A 16,891-nucleotide genomic window follows, 5' to 3' on the forward strand; every position below is an offset into this window, starting at 1 on the left:
GAATAGGGCTTATAAACTGAGGGCCTTTAATCACTGCAACACTTTATATCATAATAATAAAAGCTTTGAAAACAGCGTGATCCCTGCCGCTGTGGTGTGTGATCCGTGGCCGTGTTCCATTTTAGAACCCGGCGGCAGGGAACATTCTGGCCACTCCCCTCCTCCCGCCCTCACTCACCAACCGCTGGAGGAAGCCGGCCATATTCGGCGGCTTGAGGAGGCGGTGCGGAGTGGTGCTGGCGGCGACTGCCGGGAGGAGGGCTTCGTGCCACTGAGGGTAGGGCGCTGCTCCAGTGAGGATCGTGGCCGGCCCTACTAAACTTCGCAGGCCGCACAGCACCTCAGTAGAACGTTTCCTCTGACGTATGCGATCGCGTCAGAGGGAACGCACTTCTGAGGGGCAGAGCAGCCTACAAGGTTCGCAAAAGCCGGCCGCGATGCTCACAACGCTGCATACTGGACCGGGGAAACAGGTAAGGGGTGCTGCTGGAGCAGGGAAGAGGTGCTACTGGGCCGGGAGAGTAAGGAAGAGGGACGGGGAGCAGGGAAGAGGTGCTATTGGACCGGGGGAGCAAGGAAGAGGTGCTACTGGGCCGGGGGAGAAGGGTGCTGGGTGGGGGGTAAAATTGGTTTGGAGCTGGGGCTGAAAATAGGGGACATGTGAGGAAGGAGGCTTTACTAGCACTCGTTAATGTAACGGGCTTAAACACTAGTATCATAATAGTGAATCACAGAATCATATGAAAGTAATTAAAATCAATAAGTCACCCAAACTACAGTCCTAATTAGATACCATTGCTAACATACAACATAAAGGCCCTCTTTTATGAAGCTGTTAGGCTTATTTTTATTTTTAAATCGCCGGCCGCAATGGTATTAGCTTCGACACTCATAGGAATTCTATAAGCATCAGCGCTTTTACCGCTGTGGCCAGCGATAAAAAAGCCCAACGTGGTTTCTTAAAAAAAGGGGGGGGGGGGAATGAAGAATCAGCCATCAAAAGATTATTTTTGCCTGAAGCTGGGCTGGTAACTTGATTAAAATAATATAAGCACTGTCCAGAGGTTATAGGCAGTTTTTTGCTGTTTTATCTTGTTTTGTACTTGTTTTAAAATTTTTATCATGATTATGTATGTGATTTTGTTTCTCGCCTAGATTTGTGGATAGGCAGGTTAAAATTATTTTAAATAAAATAAATAGGCTCAGATCAAATTCTGGCACTTTTTTAACCAAGGCAAAAACCAAGCACCTAGAAAATGATTGTGATAAAGAGTGAGAACTTTGCTTTTTTCTAATTGCTGAAAATAATTAAATTCATGTTAAATCTTAGCACAATGCGACCCTCTGACACTTTATCATGGACATTTATTCACTGCAAAACTTTATCACGTGATAATGTAAAACCTAACAGTCACAGAATCGTATGACAAGTAATTATAATCATGCAGTGTCACACCTTAGCACGAAACAAGTTTGAATAGAATTAAGTGTATGACAGATATGCAATTGTACACAAATACAGTAAATCTTTCACAGCTGAGTAGAGCTGGACTGCATTTGTGATATGCTGCTTTACATCATAGCGGTTTTTTTTCAATCCAGCTATCTGTGAGACAGCATTCTGCGAGGTCTGTGCTTGCATGTCCTACTTGAGTCCAGGAAGCAAACTCCAAATTGTTGGGCAATGGCATTGAAACATGGATTGCAAACTGAAATGCAAGCCTTCTGCTACATTTGTTGTCCTGGCTAGGCCTTTAACAGCCAGTTTATAATGGTTTTATGTTTCAATCGGATGGATAGCAGGACAAAAGTTACACCCTTGACCAGCATGATGACATCCTCGTACATAGGTGTGTTCAAAATAGGATAAGTGTGCTGGCATTTTCTCATGCTCTGGCATGTTTTCAGACAGAGGGTTGAATGCCTCGGCCATGTTGTCAGGGGGCACCATTGCAAGGGCAAACAGGGAATGAACAACAACATGTAACTGGTTGAATGCTTTAATGCAGGTGAAAGAAATAGCCCAGAACGACATTTGGGTATACTTGACTAAATACAGATCTTGCTGCTGCTTCAAAATCAAGTAAAGTTAATTCAGGGACCAAGATTTTCACTTGCGTTGATAACTGGCATGTTGTTTGTTTTCAACTATGCAATCCAGAGCAGCTAGAATAATTCCTGGACTAGTTCAAAATGTTTTATAGCTGAAAGAACAACGATGAGACAGACTTTGAATGAACCACAAGCTATCCCCAATTTCACTCTAGCCAAACCATCAAGTAGTTCATTACATCCGAGAATTATCAAAACGGTCCTCACCTGAAGGGTCTGGGCCAGAATCAAACAGAATCACGTCTGCGAACTGCTGTGGGATGATAAACGACGTCTCACTAGGTATATGTGGTAAATCAAAACCGCAGATCCTCTGCGAGGTACGGCGACTTCTTTCCAAAGTTCTTTTCAAAGACAGAGGTTTTGGTAAAGCCATCATAACATCATTGCTCAAGCTAATGGTAACAGCATCAACGGCAACAGTAGATGTCATGGATAAGTCAGCTATTTTATCCTTCATGGTAAAAACAGCCTGACGAGCAGCGATACCAACAGGATTACACTCGTGATTATGTTTCGTGCCTGTCTGACCAACGACTCTGTCTCCGCAAGTCTTCAGCCGGGCTTGGCATTTGCAGCTCTGGTAAAGTCGACACCGCCATTGTGTGCCTCCATTTACATAATCGCGATGTTTTATATATTCAAAGCTTTTGTAGATAACAGTCTGTTTCCCTCTTGATGATTTGCCAAATAACACTTTATGATCCATCACCTATATCAAAATGAATATGGTTTAGAAGTGCAACGATGGACTAACGTTTCTTGAAGCATTCACCACTATTGGGTTATACTTGATGTGATACATAGTCGCGTGATTAAGTATGGTAGCGATTAAACGTCCTTATGATTGAGTGTCACAGTGATTAAATGCCTGAACACCCCAGTGGGCTCCTCCTGGCTGCTTAAATTGCTTGTGCAAGGCCATCTGCTGATATTCGGCGGCACTTAACTGGTTAGTGCCACCGAGTATCAGCATTGACCACTAAACCGAAAGCTGGCTATTTTGCGGGCAGTTTTCAGCGCTTAACCACCTAAGTTAAATGGTCAAATCAGACCACATAAAACACAGTTCTATCTTTATGCAGCATTTCTTAGGCCCAAATATCACACTAACCACATAAACCTGGATATTGAATGGCCTTACCCAAAAGTAGCCTGGCAGTGAATATCTGGGGATGCTGCTGCCAGCTGATTATCTACCCCTGTATGGCCTAACATTTTCTCTGTTTCTGTTATTTGCCCTTTTCCAAATTTTCAATAATCCTCATAGCCACAAACATTAGAGGCACTGCCATCCAAATATACAGTATATCCAGCCTCCCCTTGCTCAGTGAGGTTTGGGTTATAATTGTGACTTCTTGAGAAGTTACTTACTCTTTTCAGCAGCACTAAGACTAGGGAACACACCATGAAACTTAACTAGCATCGCATTTAGTCAATGCACAATTAAACTATGGAAATTTGCTGATACAAAATGCATAATAAAACTAATGTTAACAAGACGTATGGGGAGATTTCTAGAAGGCAGGTCTATTAATCATTATTTAGCAGAAAGTCTTAGGTATCTCTACCTTCCCACTCTCAGGTCATGACACTGGCCTCATCTGCACAAGTCTCGAATAATTTTACTTAAGCTTGTGCAGATGAGGACAGAGCTTGCAGGAATGGGGCAGGGACAGAACTTGTGAGGACAGGATGGGAATAGAGATAGATCCCGCAGGGACGGGAACAAATCTGCCCCCATGTCATTTTCTACTAGTGCCTCACGTTCTTCTCCAGTGATCCAGCATCTGCCCCTTTCTGAGCCCCCTTGTCTCTTCCTGATGTACCCCTGAGGTGTCACCAGTGATAACAGCAATTCAGATTTGCTGCCTGTGCCAGCCCTGCAGGCTTCCCTCTACTGCTTCCCAACCTCACGGCTGTTATTTCCCGTTTTCCTCAATGGCAAGGTGTGGCAGAGGGAAGCCTGCACAGATCAACACAGGCAGCGCATATGAATTCCTGCTGCTACTGGTAATTCCTTGGAGGTACACCAGAGAGGGAGTTGCCAGTCCGAGGGGGGGGGGATGCAAATATGTTGATTTAGAAGAGAAGAAGAAGGGAAGAGATATTGGATGTGGGTATGAAGGGGAAGGTACAAAAAACAACCTTTTTAAGGAATCTTCTTGAAAGCCCAACGCAGTCATACTACTGCTGTTTTGGGTTATAACCAGGGCTGTGGAGTCGGAATTGGTGAAAATGTACCAACTCCAGCTTCAAAATAAAAACTTACATTATAATATATGATAAATTTATAATTTTATACATATGCATCTTTGACATGGATCTAAAGTACTGGTAAATAAAAGTTATATTTACCGGTGCTTATGATTCAAAACAAAAAATTTAAAGCCTCTCATTACTAAGAGTCAGAGGTGGAGTCAAAGTTTGACAGCAGAAAGATAGAGAGAGGAGTTAGAATTGAAGGTTTGGTGTACTGATTACACAGCCCCGGTTGTAATGTGTCAAGCTTTTCAAGAAGAATTTGTTTAACAAAAACATTTTTTTCTTATACAACAAACATGGCAAGATCACCTCATTGCCGACCCCCTTGTCATCTGTTCCTTCTTTTTTTTGTTCATTTCTCGGTTCTTTTACTTCCTGGCTGTTCTGCACCTCCTCTGACATTTTGAACACTGGTGTTTTGACAGCTAACCTTCTGATATTTTTCAGTTGACCAGGGGCATCCATAGTCGTGCCCTGGTTTTGTTTCATCCTTCTGGCGCAATGATCATACGCAGCTTCCTGGGTAGAACTCAGTTCCCACCCTGCTTTCACACCTTCTTCATCATCTGACTCCACTGGCTCCTTCAAACAGTTTTCATTTTGTCTACCAGCATCCAAGTTTTTCAGAATAAACTTTTGGCAAAAGTCCACTGCTTCTGAGATACATAATTCCTTTGCTGCAAACAACACCTTCTTTACATTTTCATCTGTAACACTTAGGTTACCAGTGTAGAGAAAGTCTAAGAGGAGCTCTATAACCTCAGAAAAGTCTTCATGAAGAGTGACACTGATAGATGTCCCATCTCCGTACATACTTTGGAAGAACTGGCTAGAGCAAGCCAGAATGCTCCAGTGAGCTTTGAAAATAAGACCGCCTACTTCCAAGGTGGCATCACAGTATCTACCTTCCTCTCTCTGCTTGTTGAGTGCCTGGAGAACTTTGACACTGTGCTGGATGAATGTACTCTCCATGTTCTGTAAACAGAAAAACACTAAAATCAATTCTACTGGAAAACCTAAAAGACTCTATATTTAAAAAAAAAAAAAATCTACTGAAACCGTAATGCACTCTGGCAAGGCTTCAACATTTAAAAATATATATATATATACTTTGTTTGCCTTTAAAAAAAAAAAAAGGTGTGGGTCTGGGAATCATATGTATGCAGACAGTCCCTGAGTTACAGACACCTGATTTAAATATGACTTGTATTAAAAACACAATCGCAGCTTCATTTGATTTCACTGAGCAGTATTTTCAGTGGCATAGACTCCTACATTTCTCCTGTAGTAGATTCAGGAAAGATGCATGGCCACATTAAGAACAGTGTGTGGTTGTGCATGCTGGTAGGGACAGTTGGCCCTTTTGTCAGCTAGAAGCAGAGGTAAGCCAGCAAGAATCTTAAAATCTACAAGTTCTGAGTTACATACAAATCCAACTTAAGAACAGCTTTAAAAACGTAACTCGTTCTTAACCCGGAGACTGCCTGTACTTCCAGCCAGGGTTGCAAAATTGGGTAAGTTATATTCACTAATGCTTAGGATCCAGAACAAAAATTTTAGGGCTCCTTTTACAAAGCCATGGAAGCGATTCCCCCATGGTAAATGCACCGAAGTCCATTCAGTTCCCATGGGCTTCAGTTCATTTACCACGGAAGAATCACTACCACAGTTTTGTAAAAGAGGACCTCAAAGCCTAATGTCAGCAGAAGTTGGAGTCAGATAGTAGAAAAATAGAGGCATCGAAGATCTGATGTACTGACTCCACAGCCCTGCTTTTAGCCTTCATTCTATCATTCTCCTTGCTACGACATGTAGCTAAATGCCATAGATAAATAAACAAGGTTGGTGAAATACGGAATGTGCAGGTTACAGCATACCATGTAGTGGTTAGTTATTTCACTAGTTTCTTGTTATCTTGTTGTCATGTGTAGTAGTGGTCTCAAACTCGCGGCCCGCCAGGTACTATTTTGAGGCCCTCGGTATGTTTATCATAATCGCAAAAGTAAAATAAAACAGTTTCTTGATCATATGTCTCTTTAGCTATAAATTACAATATTATCATTAAGACTTAGCCAAAAGGAAAGATTTATAAAATATAAAGAGTTTTACCTCATGCAAAAATATCATTTCTTTAATAAGACATTATTTTTTCTGAGGGCCTCCATGTACCTACAAATCCAAAATGTGGCCCTGCAAAGGGTTTGAGTTGGAGACCACTGATGTGTAGGGTTTCATTCAGTCAGCCTCAAAATTGAAGGAACTTTATAGGAAACTCTAGTAAGATAGAACAGAGCCTTCAAAAATTGTAGTTTACTAGCACTCAATGTACATTCATATGGAAGCCAATGTGCTAAGCATATTTTCTCTTAAACATATGAAGAATAATTTTATAATGGGTTGCCTAGCTTGTGAGGTCAAGCCGGCTCGCATTTTATCAAGGCATATGAATGTCTAAGATGTAGTTTATGTTTATTTAAGATTTGATATACCGTTCCTGCATTTTACTGACCTAAGCAGTTTACAAAGTATCAAACAAGGTACTTGAGAAAAACTACCCTATCTGTCCCTAAGATGTAGTCCATAGTCAGTATCATATGCACAAAAAGTGGGAGAAAGGCCAAATGACAATGGGCATGGTTAAAAGGTGAGGTAAAAGAAGCTATTGAAACCAAAGTTAACACCTTTCAAAAAAAGGATCCAAATGAGGAAGATGGAAAAAGCATAAGAACAAGCAAGCTAGATGCAAACCGCTGATAAAGAGGCAAAAATTCAATACAAATTTTTTTTCAAGGTACTGTATATTAGAAGCAAATAAGGGAGTCAATTGGACCATTATATCATCAAGGAAATAAAAGGAGCATTCAGGAAGGATAAGGTGGGAAAACTAAAGAAATTATTTGCTTCAGTCTTTATTGAGGATGTAAGGGAGCTACTTGTGCCAGAAATAGCATTTAAGGCTGTTGATATGAGCAACTGAAAGAAATCTTGGTGAACCTGGAAGATATACGACTACAAATTTATAATTAAAGATCAGAAAATCACCTGGACTGGATGGTATACACCTCAGGATACTTAACTCAAAAATAAAACTGCAGATCTACCACTGGTGATCTGTAATCTGTCACAGTCTCTTGCATTACCATCTTTATCAACAATTAAATTGATGTCAATACAGAAGTGGGCCTTCCGTTAGGTGGGACCTGTACTGTGGAATTCATTAGCCATTAAGATATCTGAACTGCCCGGCTATTACAGCTTTTGTAAGGCAGTCAAGACTTGAGCCCTCTTTTACTAAGGTGCGCTATGCAATTAGCATGCGCTAAATGCTAACGCATGCATGTTAGTCTATGGACGCATTAGCGTTTAGCTTGCGCTAATTGGATAGCGCACCTTAGTAAAAGAGGGGGGGGGGTTGGTTGTTCCAGGCAGTGTTTGGCTAAGGAGACAGTCGTTTGGTTGGTCAGGATGTTTGGTAGGCAGCTGACTGATGTATTAGTTAGAGTATATTTATTTTTATTTGTTTTATTGAAAACCGTTATGATGCATTTGGTGAAGGGTGGTATATCAAACTAACTAAATCAAATCATTAAAATTGCCCAAGGCACATAAAAATTGGAAGGTGGCCAATGTAATGCCAGTTTTAAAAAGGGTTCCAGGTGTGATCCAGAAAAACTACAGATTGGTAAGCTCAACATCATAGCTATGAAAAATAATAAAAATTATTATAAGGAACACAATTACTAACACATAGACAAACTTGTTTTAATATGACAGAGTGAACATGGATTCAGCCAAGGAATGTCTTTGTCTCACAAATCTGCTACTTTTTTTTAAGGTGTGAATAAACCTATTGATAAAGGTAAACCAACTGATGAAGTGTATCTAAATTTTCCAAAAAACATTTGAGCAAGACCATCATGAGAGACTCTAAGAAAATTAAAAAGCCATGGGATAAGACTCAATGTTCTGCTGTGGATTGGGAGTTGGTTAAATGACCAGTTCTCTCGTTGAAGGAGTTGAATAGTAGAGTGCTACAAGGATCTGTACTAGGGCTAGTGCTATTAACATTTTAAAAGATATGGGAATGATGAGCGAGGTGATCAAATCTGCAGATATCACAAAAGTATTCAGAATTAAATCACATGTGGACTTTGAGAAATTGTGGAGGACTTTGGGAAGCTAGAAGACTGGGCATCCATGCTAAGTGATGCACATTGGGAAGAATAGTCAAATGGAATTTTGTACTCGATTAATCCTACTATAATTCTAGGAGTTATTTTAAATCAAAATCTCACAATGAATTCAAATACAGATGCTTTAGTAAGGAAAAGTTTCAATATGTATGGAAATTATGGACTATTAGACCATATTTTGATGTTTCTTTTTGGTACAGTCATTAATTCTAAGTATTTTGGATTACTGTAATTATAGTTTACTTAGCGGGTTATCAGAAAATCATAGACTCCGCATTATACAAAACATGGCAGTCTGATTAATTTTCAATCTGAAAAAATCAGATCATGTCACACCTTATTACCAAAGACTACATTGGTTACCAAGTGAGGGCAGAGTCAGATTTAACCGTGTAAACCGTGTCGAGCTCCATCTGCGGAGATGATGCGATATATAAACCCAAGATTTAGATTAGATTAGATTAAGTTTGGTTGTATATGCTATAAAGTCTTACATGGTTTAGCATCTGATTATCTTGTAGATCATATTTTATTCAATAATTTACAACACCCAAGATGTAATTTGTTTGCTTTTCCATTGGTAAAGGGTCATTTATACAAAAGCTATTTTCAATGACTCCTAACTTTTCAGGCAGCTTCTTGTGATAAAGAGTTTGTAAATCTTTTAGTTACTCTATCTCTTCTTATCAGCAGTTCAGGAAATTGTTGAAAACCTACTTATGAGAAATTTTTGTAATTTCTAGGTCATTTGTTTTTACTGTTTCAATTTTCTTTTGTAAACCGCAGTATATAAATAAAATTTTATGCTATGTTATAGCTACATGAAGATAAAGATCTACATTAGGAGTCAACACTAAGAAAAAGGATATAGGTGTTATTTTGAACAATACATTGAAATCTTCTGCTTAGCTGTGGCAGTGGCCAAAAAAAAGCTAATAGAATGCTGGTCTTTATTCTCTATTCCTTTCCTAATAAGTCCCATCATAGCACTTCTGCATCACGCCTTCAGTATTGTGTGCTATTCTGTTCACATTTCTAAAAGATGCAGTGGATGTGGAAAAGGTAGAAAAAAAGGCAACCAAAATGTTAAGGGGATGAACCAAGTTTATTTAAAACTTTCTATCCCATATTTCAGTGTAAAAAAAGCCCAAAGTGGCTTACAATTCTAAAAATCAAGGAAAAGGTAGAAGGAAGTGTCGATACCAAAACAATAACATTAACTCATATGAGGAAAAGCAAAAGAGGTTAGGGCTCTTCAGCTTGGAGAATAGGTGAGCATGAATCAATTTTCAAAAAAGTACAGAGGACACCATGCAGTTACTGTACATAGTAGTACATTTAAAACACATGGAAAAAAAACTATTGCTCTGGAGCCAAGCAATAAAAGCAGTTAATGTAGCAAGGCTTAAAAAAAAAAATACGGACTAATTCCTGGAGGAAAAGTCTATAAACATTATTAATATAAATCTGGGAAAGGCAAAAATGTATCCCAGGATTTAGCATAGCTTTTTACTACTTTTGGGGACTCTGTTAGGTACCTATGACCTGGACTGACTTTCATTGGAAACAGGATATTGGGTTAGACCAACCTTTGGTCTGAGCCAGTAAGGCAACTCTTACATTCTTATGAAATGCTGTGCACAATGAACAGGCACTTACTTGTGTATTTTATGGATGGTACATAAATTGTGACCATGCCCCCAAACATGCCTACTACAAAGTCACCTACTGGGATATGTGCTTAAAAATTGTTTTAGGATCATACTGTACATAGTAAAAAGTGCCCCCTTCAAATGAGGGGGGGAAAAAACCCTTTGCGCCTAAAACTCTTGATTTCTGAAGTTGCCTTGGCTTTTAGTCTTTTTTTAACCTTACTTTTACCTGATCACTGCCCTGTTGATCTTAACTATTTTTTTTCTGTTCTTAATTGCCATACTGGGAGAGGTCCATCAAGCCCAATATCCTGTTTCCAACAGTGGCCAACCCAGGTCCCACGGACCTAGCTAGATCCCAAGTAACAAAGCAGATCCTATGCTGCTTATCCTAGGAATAAGCAGTGGATTTCCCCCAAGTCCATCTTAATAATGGCCTATGGACTTCTCTTTTAGGAAATAATCCAAAACATTTTTTAAACCCTTTTAAGCTGATTTCACCAAAGCCTTTTTCTCCTGGTCCTGTATGTGCCTTCACTAGCTTGTAAGCCCACGGGAACAGGGACTCTTCTGTATTCGGAGCAGAAGCATTATCTCTGCCTCATGATACACTTAACCCCCCCCCCCTTCGCGCAGAATCCCTTTTTGCAGAAATACACGCATTCAACAGTTTCCCCCCCCCCCCCGAACATCCCATTTCACGCGCATTCGGGGATTGGGGGGGAAAAAAGGAGGGGGGACGACGACCCGTTACGCTCCCTTCCTCTGCCGTCTCTCGCGCTCTTTTCTCCCGTCCGCAGCCCGGCACCTCTACCTCAACCTTCCTCTCCCCTACCTTTAAATTGAAGCCTAAGGTCGGCCGCCACCGGCCGCGCCGACTTCCTTCTCCAGCGTCCCGCCCCCTCCTCTGACGCAACTTCCTGCTTCCGGCAGAGATGTTGCGTCGGAGGAAGGCGGGGGGAAGGAAAGCGGGTGAGCGCGAGAGCGTGGGGGGGGGGGGGGGGGGAGAGTTTGAGGCGAATATTCCAAACCGAGGTGGCGCGTGCGAGTTGTTGTTTTCCCGCCTTTCCTCGCCTCGAGCGTTGATATGCCTTGGGCTGGCCTCGACCTCCTTGAGTCCCATTGTTGGAGTTGTGCTTGGGAGGAAGGGCGCGCAGGTCCTGTCCTTTCATTTTCACAGAGGCCTTTTGTGCAGTCTTTTCCCTCATTTCACCTCCCCAGCCCCGAATGGGGCAGAAAATGTTCCTTCCCACTACCCCAGGGGTGTCCAATGTTGGTCCTCGAGGGCCGCAATTCAGTCGGGTTTTCAGGATTTCCCCAATGAATATGCATGAGATCTATTAGCATACAATGAAAGCAGTGCATGCAAATAGACCTCATGTATATTCATTGGGGAAATCCTGAAAATCCGACTGGACTGCGGCCCTCGAGGACCGACATTGGACACCCCTGCACTACCCTGTTTCCCTGAAAATAAGACCTATCCCTAGCATGATTTTTAATGATGCTCCTAATATAAGCCCTATCCCAAAAATAAGCCCTAGTTAAGATCGACCCCCCCCCAAAGCCCCTCCTCCCAAATGTCCCCGACTCCATCCCTGACACTAGTGCTGCCCGAGTCACCAAAAAAAAAATCAGACTTGTCAATTCAGTGACCGGGGGCCCCCCGAGACCTGACATACCTCCGCTCTGAGGCTTCCTAAAGCAGCAGCGGTGGCAGGGCTCTGAATGGGCTGCTTGGCAGCCTTTCCCACCGGGGCCTTCCTTCTGCCGCATCACTGATGACATTATCAGTGATGCGGCAGAGGGAAGGCCCCGGTGAGGAAGACCTCAAAGCTGCCTGCTCAGAGCGGAGTTATGTCAGTCTCACGGTGGGTGAGTGGGGCTCTGCTGCACAGGGGGGATGGGAGAGAGGGATAGAAAGATGCACATGGAGGACTCGGAGAAAGAAAAGAGGAAGAACTGGGGTGGAGGAGAGCAAAGGAGAGATGATTGTTGTACATGGAAAAAAAAAATAAGACATCCCCCCAAAATAAGCCCTAATGTGTTTTTTGGACCCAAAATTAGTGTAAGACACTATTATTTTTTGGGAAACACAGTAGGTGTACAGTGTTCCCTCTAAGGACCCAGTTTATGTTGGCAACAGTTTTTTTTTCCTGTGAGCAAAAATGTTCCTTTACACTACACCAGAGAGAAATCAATGCATGTCCACTTATGCAGTGCCAAATATAAAGATAGCAAGCGTAAATTGCTAAAAACGGACATATTCCAACCAGTACATTACAAATCAACAAATGGAAATAAAACAAAAAAGGAAAATGCTAACCATTTTATTGAACTAAATATATTTTTCAATTGGCTTTCAGAAGCTAAAACCTCCTTACTCAGGTTAGGACAGTATGGGGCTCATAAAACTAAAACCCGCTGAGTCAGCACTTTCACATAGACAGGATGTCCAAGTGCCGATAAACCGACTTTCTGGACATGTAGCGGGACTTCTTATGCCTCTGAATGCCACTGTGCACCCAGAGCTGAAAGGGGTGTGTCTGGAGTAGTGGTCAGGGCAGTCAGTATTTGGGCGGGATGTGGGCCGACTTAGACGTCCTGCAGGGATAATTGAATGTTTTCTAGACATCCTGGATGAACCTTAGACGTGAGTTAGACAATGTGAAAACAGGTATAACTGGGGAATGCACTAAAGTCAGCAATCGTCGCTAGAACTGTTTTCACAGCTTTAGAGACAATCACTGTTACTAACCCGATTCACAAAACTGCCCACCGTGTGTTTTTCCCCTCGATCGCCCATTTTCCGATCCAGCCATGCAAAATAGCCAAGCGATTGATGCACTAACATCGCATGGCTGTTTTGCATGGGGTCTTAGTGATCGTAAAAACGGATTGTTCTAGACCTGTCGGTAACTGTATTACCTACACCTCAGAAAACTTGGGTCTTCATAATTGAATCCACCCCAAACCACAATTAAACGGTATTGTGATTGTCCATTAACCCCTATTTTTGTGGTAACTGTTACCGACAGGTCTGCCTGTTGTTGTTTTTTCAAAGACACAGATATTTTGCATGTATTACACAAGCAAAATATCTGTCCAATAAAAAAAGAAAAAAGTCCCCCACCGCCACTGATGGCCCTCCCCAATGACCCCTGACAAAGAGGCCCCCCAGCCACTGTCCTCCCCCCTGAGCCCATAAGCTCTGGTGGTTTCCATATGCCAAATTAGTCCCAAATATTCAGTGCTGGTGCCTGGACTTTTGAAAAAAGTGCTGACTGCTGCATTCATCCACAAACTCCAAAGAATTTTTAGAGTTTTGTAAATCCAACATATTTTTATATCCCATCCTCCGAGGAGAACTCAGAACGGGTTACAGGTTTACATACATATTAATGGTTACTGCGTATGGGCAGACTGGACAGGCCATTTGGCCTTTATCTGCCATCATGTTTCTATGTATTTATACAAAGTGATGACAAACATGACATGGCAGAACATTGTCTGACAAAAATGGCAAAACATAGTTAACAAAGCACGGTAAAACATAACATGACAAAAGCATTGTATGGTGAGACATAGCATGGCAAACCTAGTACTACAAGCGAAGCTGACCTAGTATGCAAAGTGGAGACTATACATTACACTACCGGAGGTGACTTGGTAGGGTGGAGCATTATACAATGGGCAATATAAAGTGCGACAGTTCATGGTATGGTAGGCGAAGCACCTCAGCTTTTGCGACTTGAGACAGCAGAGGGACGGTGTCCTTTTTTTGTAAGGTTTGGGAAATTTGGGTCGGTGCACTCTCTTAGAGCAGTGGTCTCAAACTCGCGGCCCAGGGGCCACATGCGCCCACCAGGTACTATTTTGAGGCCCTCAGTATGTTTATCATAATCACAAAAGTCAAATAAAACAGTTTCTTGATCAAATGTCTCTTTAGCTATAAATGACAATATTATTAAGACTCAGCCAAAAAGGAAAGATTTATAAACTATAAAGAGTTTTACCTCATGCAAAAATATCATTTCTTTAATAAGACATTAACTATTTTTTCTGAGGCCCTCCAAATACCTACAAATCCAAAATGTGGCCCTGCAAAGGGTTTGAGTTTGAGACCACTGTCTTAGAGGGTCAGGGAAGAGGTGGGATGGTAGTGCTTTCCTGAAGTTCAGTAGACCTAACTATCTTATGTGGGTGGGTAGTTTATTCCAGAGGTGTGGTAGGTAGTGCGAGTAAGATTTTTTTCAGGTGATCACAAGGCAGAGGGCGTGCCTAAAAGTTACTTAAGTTACAAGATATGTTTGTATTAACCAATATTTTTAATTCTTTGTTATTTAATGAGCAGAGAACATAATGTTATATTTCTAGTCATGGATGGTTCCCTGCAGTGCAGTAATGTACCACATGATGGTGCTCAAAGCCTGTTCTGTGAGCAAGGTGATGCACCCTGCTCTGAAAGTGGAAATGGGGCACATGCTTTTATGTTACTGAGATTTTAAACAGAACGATTTCATTTTATGATGTTTGTGTTCATTTTTGGAGCAGAAATTTCTGGTTATGACAAGATTATAAGAATTTATATATACTGTATTGACTACATCGTTAAATATAGATAGAGTTTTTCATTTGGGGCAATTTCTCCAAATGGGTTCGTTTTGTGCAATCATGACAGGAATGAACCTCACTCCTACGCCAGGGTATGTGTTGTATGAACTCAGTCTCTCAAATGCTTGTTGTAAAACTTGCATCTTGACAAAGAGAGCTTCCCTCTGTAGTCTGTAAGATGCAATATGTATATAGACAAGCTTTCCAGGTGTGTTTGGAAATTCTCTTTGATCAAGCCTGTGACTCCCAAAACAATGGGAAATAATCCTGTATCTTTCTGCCACATCTTCTTGGCTTCCAGACTGCATTTCTTGATACCTGAGGATCTTCTCTCTCTCCATGTGCTTCACAGAAAAATTGCTTGTGATTGACATATCTGTGATTAATGCTGTTCTATTTATTTATTCAATTTTCTATACTGTTCTCCCAGGGGTGCTCAGAACAGTTGACATGAATTTTTCCCTATCTGTCCTAGTTCGCTCACAATCTATCTAATGTACCTGGGACAATGGGATTAAAGCAGGGATCTCAAAGTCCCTCCTTGAGGGCCGCAATCCAGTCGGGTTTTCAGGATTTCCCCAGTGAATATGCATGAGATCTATTTGCATGCATTGCTTTCATTGTATGCTAATAGATCTCATGCATATTCTTTGGGGAAATCCTGAAAACCCGACTGGATTGCGGCCCTCGAGGAGGGACTTTGAGACCCCTGGATTAAAGTGACTTGCCCAAGGTCACAAGGCGCAGTGTGGGTTTGAATCCACAACCTCAGGGGGCTGAATCTATAGGTTTAAACCTGCACCACACTCCCCCCCTAATGGTTTTCTCTTTTACCACTATGTCCAGTTTTTGTGCATCCTGCTTTTTACTGGTCAGGATGGGAATGTTCCACTTTTATTTTCACTTTTATTTTTATGATACAATTTCCACACGTTTTTCAGTATTAATTTAAATCCTGATTATCAGTAGTAATTCTTTTTACACACATTTGTGTTTACAATAAAGTTTATAGTAATGACGTTTGACGAACGATGTCCTGTTCCGCTGAAACTGCAGTTGTGTCTCTGCCTCTTTGACTTGCTAGCGGCACCATGGATTCTCTCTCGGGCTCACTCTCCTCTCTTGCCGCATTTGGACATTTCAAGTTAGAATTGGCTCTTGAAGAAGGGTATCATCCTGTAACTGGGCACAGTTGAGCCTTTGTGCCTGGCGGGACCACTTATAGAAACTACTCACCATAAGTAGAATTGTCAAGCAATTGAGGATCTCCTGAGATAAGAACTTGAAATCGCTAGTTTGAGCACTTTTTGAATTGGTGGATCGTAATTATTGCATTAGATAGTTTTACATTGATTATAGTGTAAACTTTTTGAGTGAATTGCACTATTATTTAAAAAGCGCATGATGTATACCCATGATGGTGCTAAAGAGGTGTGAGAAATAGCCCCTTACACAGTATAAGCCTGTAACTCGGGTTTCCGACATAATAGCTTTTACCAAAGCACTGAGGTTACATAAAAATATAAATTTAATGCTTAAAATAAATTAGCACATGGGGTATTTCCCCTAATAGTAAGCATTTTTGTGATCCACCAATTTCAAAAAGATTTAGAGGGGAACTTGTTATTTCTATCCATTTATTACCCCCTGGGACATTTTATATTTATGTGAAATTTTCTATAGGAAATGTGGCATGATGTGAGTTAGTTGACCATAGGCACTAACCAGTGGCAGGGTAGCATCACAATGCACTCTGATCTCTGTATGGCATAGTGTGCTACTCCAGTTCTCAACACAATACATAAGTTTCACCAAGACATCTGCACCAAATTTCAAATCTCAGTGCCTGTGAATGAAGGGCTTCTGCATTTTGTGGGCTAGTCCGTATGAGTTATTTTAGCTTGCTGAGTCCCAGCAAGAAGTAGGTTATGGGAATAAATGAGACCACTAAACTCATTTTGCTGAAAAGTTAAATTGTGCTTTGAACCCAGGTCTTACCTAGAGCCTGCTCTACAACTAGGCAGACTAGAGCTGCAGAATTCAGAGGGTGGTAGC

General features: G+C 41.4%; 1 protein-coding gene across 2 annotated transcripts in view; it reads right to left on the reverse strand.

The window, feature by feature from the left end:
- ZBTB48 (zinc finger and BTB domain containing 48) overlaps window positions 1-11,176 on the reverse strand; it is a 43,207-nt gene extending 32,031 nt beyond the window's left edge. Inside the window, exons 1-2 of one of the 2 annotated variants that reach the window (XM_033921368.1) lie at window positions 11,058-11,176; window positions 4,687-5,352 (exon numbers count right to left, since the gene is read on the reverse strand). In XM_033921368.1, the coding sequence (XP_033777259.1) occupies window positions 4,687-5,349 (663 nt within the window). In that variant the 5' untranslated portion in view covers window positions 5,350-5,352; window positions 11,058-11,176. Of the gene's footprint in view, window positions 1-4,686; window positions 5,353-10,723; window positions 10,994-11,057 lie in introns of those variants that run through there. The other variant, XM_033921369.1, reaches the window with a different exon arrangement.
- Between the last annotated feature and the right edge of the window lie 5,715 nt (window positions 11,177-16,891).

Source organism: Geotrypetes seraphini, chromosome 15 (genome assembly GCF_902459505.1).
Source record: "Geotrypetes seraphini chromosome 15, aGeoSer1.1, whole genome shotgun sequence".
Lineage (NCBI taxonomy): Eukaryota > Metazoa > Chordata > Amphibia > Gymnophiona > Dermophiidae > Geotrypetes > Geotrypetes seraphini.